The sequence below is a fragment of the Echinops telfairi genome, unplaced genomic scaffold (genome assembly GCF_000313985.2).
Source record: "Echinops telfairi isolate 266 unplaced genomic scaffold, ASM31398v2 ScPeMD7_3;HRSCAF=10, whole genome shotgun sequence".
In the NCBI taxonomy this organism is placed as follows: Eukaryota; Metazoa; Chordata; class Mammalia; order Afrosoricida; family Tenrecidae; genus Echinops; species Echinops telfairi.
In genome coordinates this window covers 36297827-36305839 of record NW_022103899.1, presented here as the reverse complement: position 1 = coordinate 36305839, position 8013 = coordinate 36297827, and the positions used below count along the sequence as shown (strand labels likewise).

General features: G+C 46.0%; 1 protein-coding gene across 1 annotated transcript in view; it reads left to right on the top strand.

The window, feature by feature from the left end:
• Positions 1 to 7635, top strand: part of LANCL1 (LanC like 1) — a 54575-nt gene extending 46940 nt beyond the window's left edge. The window contains exons 7-10 of the mRNA XM_013004334.2: positions 1806 to 1988; positions 3338 to 3514; positions 3964 to 4036; positions 4602 to 7635. Coding sequence (XP_012859788.1) covers positions 1806 to 1988; positions 3338 to 3514; positions 3964 to 4036; positions 4602 to 4678 — 510 coding nt within the window. The 3' untranslated portion in view covers positions 4679 to 7635. The remainder of the gene's footprint in view (positions 1 to 1805; positions 1989 to 3337; positions 3515 to 3963; positions 4037 to 4601) is intronic.
• The last annotated feature ends 378 nt before the right edge of the window (positions 7636 to 8013 follow it).

Below are 8013 nucleotides of genomic sequence, written 5' to 3'. Positions count from 1 at the left end.
TGTCTTGCAGGAAGTTAGCCTTGCAAGCTGAAGCAGGGAACGCTAAGGCAGTTGCACCCTGGTGCAACCCTCACAAAGCAAGAGACCCAAGAACTCCATAGGTGCGGCTCACTGAGCCATTTATCTCTCTGCCCTTCAATTAACCCCACATGTGGTTATCGGCCAGGTTTGCGCAATAAACTAACTCACTACCGTGACTCTGGACCCTGGACCATAGTGGCGGGCGCCGCAGCACAGCTCACTGTTGGCCGCAGCACAGCCGGAGCAGACAGGAAGTGCGAGGTCCATTTTAATCAGAGAGCCCAGCCGCTGCCGCCTGCTGCTCACTCTGCCCTGACGGAGTCTGGCTGACTCACAATTAGACAGTGAGTCGAGCTGGGCAGGAGTAACAAGAAATTCTTGATACTGTATGGAATACTGTAGGATTCAGTTTGTCTGGTTAGGCTGGTTTGTGATGACAACTACTACCGTACCATATACAGGTAATAAATTTTCCTTTTTTGTTGTTAAACAATAAATGTGTACCATATTCTTCCTCATGGAAAAATAAGGCATCCTCTGAAAATAAGACCTAGTGCACCTTTGGGAGCAAAAATTAATATAAGACACTGTCTTATTTTCGGGGAAACAGGGTAGTTATAAAAATAATTAATGTCAGACCACCCACAACCATGAACAGAGATGCTAACACAGAAAAATTTAAGATTATTGTCACTGTGGGATGCAACGTCACATTTCTAGCGCTGGAGTCAGTAAGAGACCCACCATGATATTCATTCTACACTTCTCAATTAGAACGCTTCTAGTTTGGGTTTCTGACAAGTTAGATTTAATTATCTTTTGTTTTCTGGCACGGTCCTTCAGTGCCTCTTTATTTTCCAAAGTAAATGTTGATTCTTGGGTGTTGAGAAAAGGAGAGTTCGTGCGTTTCAATGTTCCAGGTGTGAGTTGGAATCTCACTTGTGTACCTGATGGCCTCGCTGAGCTGACCTCACGGAAACAGAGTTTAGGAAACATGGTGGCCCACATCTTTTTATTAGCTGGAATAAGGACTCGGAGACCTATTGGCTTTTCCATTTGCAGATTATTAGCTATTTGACATTATTTCATTTTTACCCCAAAAGTCGATTATTACAGAAGGCATCTATGAGTAGAACAAAACATCATCTTTAGGCTATGCTGGATATTGAGGAGAATGTACTCATTCGACTCTGTGTACACTGAGCTTGAACAGGGTTCTTCTGGGTGACGCTGAGTCTGTGTCCCTAAAGAACTGAGTGCATATACTGTATCTATGAAAAATGTGTCATTTGTACCTTAGTTCCCAGCCACCTCTACCTCCTGCCTCTGCTTCACACCCCACCGTCCCCTCCCACGGCAAGTGTTGCCAGCCCCTGCTTTCTGTGAAATCATGAAAGCTGTGTTTGACTAACTCATGCTTTGTGGCCTTTAAAGAATGCTGTCAACTTTGAAACCATAGGGAAGTTCCCCGTGCACTCAGATTCTCAAATCACTCCATGTATGTATGTAGATAAAAGCAAATACTGGAAAGGAGCATAATACATAAGATACATCCGTGGCCCCCAAGAGTTAACTGAGCTGAATTCTAATGTGTTCCATTCTTTGAAGCCATAAAATGAAATCACAAAATATGGAACTGAAACATCCAGTAGGTGAAAGCCACAAGCTCTCAATGACTTCCCATTCCTTTTGGTCATGCTTTATTTCTGGTTTAGGACCTCATCCCCGAGGTCTTAAGAAGGTCTGTTTGCTTGAGTAGAACTAATAACCCTTCTCATTTGTAGCCCAGCCTGCAGGTGAGCCAGGCGAACTTACATACTTTGGTCAAGCCCAGTATAGACTACGTCTGCCGGCTGAAGTTCCCGTCTGGCAATTATCCTCCATGTGTGGACGACAGTCGAGATCTGCTTGTCCACTGGTGCCACGGGGCCCCCGGGGTGATCTACATGCTCATCCAGGCCTACAAGGTACGTGTACTCTCATGCTTTAGAAGTAAATCATAAAACGCAATACATGGGTGTCACGTAAAACTAACCTTACACATAATTTTTTAAAGAGCAATAATAAATCACCTGTTGAGCCCAAGTTAAAGTGACCAGACTTCCCGCTTTTGGTGGGACAGTCCCGATTTTCAACAATTTTTTCTGCATCCCACAGTGTTTTTAAAAAGTCCCAATTTTTGGAAAGAATGCACAACAAGCTAGGGTATACGGTTTTTGGCTGCCATGTGGCTGTTTCGCCAGGATATGAGTTTTATCAATGGTGTCCCGCTTTACCAATGTTAAAATCTGGTCACCTTAACCTAAGGTCACTTTGGAAGTGGATTAAAATTCATTTTTGCCATATCCATCTACGCCATACATGGACATCATATCATAGACTGGAGAGACAGCTTCACTGACACTGTCGCCGAGGCGACAGGTACATTTTAAGTATGCCCAAAGCATGATTGAAAATAGAAAGAAAACAACCTGTTTGGTGCCCTAGTGGCCAAATCTACCAATACAGATCTACAAACTATCAATAAGCACTAGCATCCAGTAACCTAAATCAGCATTTAGAATCTCAAGCTCTATGTTCTGGGAAGGTGGGTCTCAGAAATACTGGGGACTCTCTTCTTTGTTTGTTTTAGAAATACTGTTGAAAAGTAAGAAGCAGCTCTTTGCTCTGGTCATACTCCCAAACCTATTAACTCTTAACCAGAGTTAATAAAAGGAAAAGGCTTTGTTCTACTCCTAAGGATGCTCAGTATTAACCCTGAGGTATGAAAAGTGTCCCCTCGAGACTCACTGTCAAGTCTGTGATCAGGATTTAAGAATCAGCGAAAGATTTACAAAGGCACTTCTCTACTTTCTGACAATGCCGTTTGTACTATCAATTTGCACCTAATTACATGACTACCTTCTCCATGGTGTGAAGAAACTTAGGAAAAACCATCATTGTTAACAAAGAAAATAACTTGTATTCTTTGTTGAGCAACTAATGATAACAAGCTGCCAGGTAAATCATGCTACTTACTAACGCTCACCTATCCAAACACTCACACACACAAAATGTATTCTATACAGACAAGGCCATGCCTATTTTAAAAGCAAAAAACGGGCAAAATTGGTGATTTTTATATAATTTGTTGTCACCAGGATAATATATCTCTCTGTCACTCACTTTCTATTTTGCCAAGCTCCCTCCTCTCCAGCCTTCCATAGCATAACTCCACCCCAACGCCGCCTGCCCTTCTGATCTTTCAGGAAAGCCTCTCAGTAAAACCTTCCTTTTTATCCCTTTTAACAAAGCCGACTCTCCCTCACCCCTGCAGGTGTTCAAAGAAGAACAGTATCTCAGTGGTGCCTACCAGTGTGCTGAAGTGATCTGGCGGTATGGCTTGCTGAAGAAAGGGTACGGGCTGTGCCATGGCGTGGCGGGGAATGCCTACGCTTTCCTGGCCTTGTACAACCTCACACAGGATATGAAGTACCTGTACAGAGCCTGCAAGGTGAGCGTCAGAGCGGCCAGAGGGAAGTCTGCTTCCCCAGAGGCTGTGAAAATGGCCCACTTCATCAGGCTTTTTTTTTTTTTTTGCTTAACCACAACACTACCGATAAACCATTACTTAAGAATAACCTTCAAAAGTCGTTGGATTACATTAACTTTTTATTTTTGAAGGACATAATTCTACCCAGCAGTCCTTATGGGTGGAGGTGGAGTGGGGCGGGAAGGGGAGGAAAGATGGTTGCTTCTTTGTCTTTGAGAGCCTTGTTGCTAGGTGGCCCAGGTAGCTCAGTCCGTGCCTCCCTTGCTGCAATTCCCCTTCGGACCGTACTGTGCTCTCCGTTTGCCATTTTCGTCTGGCTTTCGGAATAACGGGACACTGAAGGGATGTGCGTTAGACTTGGGGGGTTGAATTCTAAAGCGTCCTGTGGTCTCACCTGGCCTCCTTTTCAGTTTGCTGAGTGGTGCTTGGATTATGGAGAGCACGGCTGCAGGACACCGGACACCCCCTTCTCCCTCTTTGAAGGTACTCTTCCCACGTGGCAGGTTTGCCTCATGATAGTGGGAGTGCTGTCTGCTTCCCTACTTAGTACTTAGGGCCCTTGAGTTTGGGTTTCCCCAACAAATTAATTTTATAGTTACATCTTTATTCCCTGATGCAGTCGGTATTAAAAATGGATTCACTCCAGTGCTACCACAGCCCCAACTAGCAGTCATAATGGCCACTCCCACGAGGAGCAGTTTGTGGAGGCTACTGGTAGTCATGTCAGCACGGACCCACGGGCGTTATTAGTCTAATGCCACCGAGGTTGAGACTGAGGGTCCGAGGTAAGTGACTGTGGTGCAGAAGCTCACACATGGTAAGGGCAGGGCTCTGGCAAGCTGCCGGGTTCTGTGCCTGCATAAATAAGCAGGGCACCGCAGGAGTGATGTGACACTAACGTTGACTTACAACATAGATAAGGGTAGACAGACTCCTGCATCATCGAAATCATTGCCATTAATAAAATACTGTTGATGCTGGGAGTGGGGGGAGATTGAGCCCCATCCTATTTGTTGTACTAACTTCTGCCTCTTTCTCTTTTTTCCAGGAATGGCTGGAACAATCTATTTCCTGGCCGACCTGCTAGTCCCCATGAAAGCCAAGTTCCCTGCATTTGAACTGTGAAAGAAAAGCATGCGCCCTGCAGCTCACCGCATGACCCTCTCTGTGTATTCAAACCTGGGCTAAGTGCTTTCATTGCTTTCCATGGAAACACAGGGTCAAACTGTGCATTTGATTGAGTTGTCCTTTCTTTTCTGAGCTTACCCTTCATTTAGTTCCTATTCCTTACCATTTGCTTTTATTTCAAAGTATGCAAGGAAATACGTTAACTTCAGTGATTTCTTCCTAAAGGGAGGACAGGTGGGATGTACAGTAATTTGAGGGCCTACATACATACAGATCTATTGAAATTGGGATGAATGCTTACTCTTATTTAAGTGTATGAGTATGTTACGATTCTAGGAATTTAAAAAGAAACTAAATGTAGTTAAAGATGGGTGGAAGCTCCTGATGGCATGCTGCCCCCACCCCGTCTCTGAAGTTTTCCCGCCCCCGGTGGTCAGGCCGCTTTCTGACTGTATCTCTAGGGGGTGGGTTAGGAAAGGGGACGCACCGTAACCTGCACTTGCAGAAGAGGACCTGGGCGAGGCACCTAGTGACCATCCCTCCATTCACACTGGCTGTTTACACTGAACGGACTCTCAAATATGCCCCTGTTTTGTTGGTGGTAAGGCATCCTGGCTCCATGGTGAGCATTTTTTATCAAAAACTTCTACAACGGATGATCCCTTTCAGAATTCTGATTTGCAGTTTGGCTCCCAGGAGCCCCGTTACTGGGTCACGTCCTCTCGAAAAGAATCCCGGGCCACTTGAAGTACTTAGTGAAAGCTATTTGTCCGGTTATTAGTACTCACCCGGGGCCAGGAAGCAGGGTCCACGTGTGAGGATTTTGTGGCCAGAATTGCCCTTCACCCGCCCAGCCGACCTCAGCTTTGACTCCAGCCTTCCTTCATTTGCAGTGGCTGTGCTGCAGTGCCGGCTGAGCTGAACGCCGTAAGGGATTTGCACTCCCATGAATTTATCTCAGTGATGATCTTTTCACCATATAATTGCATCACTCTACTTTTCCTTAATCGGGGGAAAGACTAGGTAGCCAGTAACTTGAATTAGACAACCAGGCTTGTGATGGAAGTGTGTGATGTGTTTGAAACCAGAAGATATCTAAGGCTTCCCCTTTCCTCGCTGTCTGGGGCTCCGAGTCTGGCCTTGCTACCGGAGCGGCTGAGCCCTGGGGCCTCGCGCTCGGCGCCACTGTCTGACTCCTCGGCTCCGCCTCCTCCGGGGCTGCGTTTTCAGGCCTCTTTTGCTTCTTATGTGTTCACTGATCTAAGGCCACGTTGTGGCTTTGTTAAAAAACCACAGGGTTTAAGAACTTTAAATGTGCCTCTTAAAATTCTCTGGATCCGAAAAGTATGCTGTTTTTCGTGCAACTTTGAACCAAACCCCCACTGTGTGAATGTAGCTTCCTTGGGAAGTAGCCCCCGATTATTTCCCATGGAGCACCAAACTAAATAGCTAATGCTACTGGAAGTTGACTGGCCCTTACAAGGCGCCCGACAGTGGGATCTGAAGACCAGCCCCCACGGCTCAGGTCTGAGGATTGGCCTTTCATCCTTCTGTGGCAGGTGCAATTTAGGGGCTACGTTGTGCCCTGGGCTTCTGAGGGGATGCTGACTGGTAAGCTGTGCGCACTCTGTACCTCTCTTGTGAGAGTTTCAGATCCAGTGTCGGCATTCACAGTCGTAGGGAGAAGTCAGGCTCAGCGAAATGAATTTGCTCTGTAGCTTGAAAGAAGAAAAGCCCAGTTTAGAGAAATGTCTGTGTGGAAGGTTTCTGCGCCTTTAGCCCCTGCAGCCCCTCGCCCCGGGGAAAAGGAACAAAACACACCTTCCTGCTGGCCCCAAGAGACTGGGGCGCACTGCTTCTCCAAGCTTCTCAGCTGTTGTCACCCCGGGAGGCTTTCCGGCAGGGAGAGGAAGTTCGATGAAGGAGACTCTTGTTAAGAGCTGGACAGCCGTTTGACTACTGTTACCCATTAAGGAATTCACCGATACAAACGAAATTCAAAGGTTCCCCCCACCCAGTGTTTTTAGGAGCCAAAGAAGTTTTGATGGAAATTTCCACTCAGGCAAAGGCTGCAAAGCTGAGACCCATACCCTGATACTATGGTCGAATCAAAAAGTAACTTTTGTACTAGCTCTTTTCGTTTTTATTGTTTCATTTCTATTTCTGGGTTACATTTTCCCCCATAGATGACTCTCTTTTGGATTAAAAAATAGATAAAAATCCCAGAAGTCACTTTCCAGAGAGCTGCACAGCATCTCTTTGTCCACGCAACGAGAGCGGTGGGGTTGCAGGCGCCCGTCGGGCAGTGTTCGAGTCTCCTCGTGTGCTTTGCGCGCCTGCAGTGATGAGAGCCGCAGCAGCGGGTGACTTTCCTCATGCGGGAGGGAACGATCTTGACCCCTCCTGTAGATCCTCACCTGGCTACCGGGACTCACCCGAGTCCACGTCTTCAATCCAGGGCATCATGTGCTCCTCTTTCATCGTTGATGCCAATTACAGTTATTTGGCATTAAAAAGGCCTTTGTGATAGGTAGAATTCGAGGTAAAAGTCGGTCCCAGGCCATTTTCCCCCCCTTATTAACTTCCCTAAATAACTGCTCCTCTGTCCTCAGGCTGATTTGTGTCTGATTCTGTCATGCCCAGCGGATTCTGAAATACAGAATGTGAAGGGTGAGCACTTACAAAAGAGCCTGCTCTTTTGGCTCCAAGAACTCCTCTAGTTTTTTATGGCTCATCCTAGGTCTGGTTCTAGTTCTGCCTCCCCCAAAGAGGTCAGAGCACCCATTGCTGTATTTTCAGTTTTGTTGAAGGGAAACAAGTGTGCTTGGGATATTCAGGGAACCCTCGGTGACGTCGCCGCGTCAGGTGTTGGCAAGGGTTAGGCTAAGATGTACGTCGATGTTTGTAAGGGAAGTTGGCGCGCTGGCACTGAATAAAACTTCATTAGCACTAGATATCGTTCTGGGTTTTCTTACTGTTGTTGTGTTGTTAGTTTGCTTTGTTGTACACTTACAAAATATTTCCCTTCAATGGTAAATGATGGCTTCCATTTCACTCCCTTGTTTTTCACCACTGTATTCCCTAGAATTTGCTCCCGGTTTTTCTTTTTCTTTTTTTTATTCATTGGATGAAAGAATTGCAATCCTTTATAAAAATAGAAATCTATTGGGGAAAGGCATGTCAAAATCTGATCATTTCTGGAATTGGGGAGATTCTATCAGCCTTCAAGCAGAACAGTGTATTCACTCTCTCATCCATATGAGACTCTGCCTTGTGGTTAAGAACTGGAGGCCTAATTCTAGAAAGTGATTTCCCCACTGACCAATTCTGAA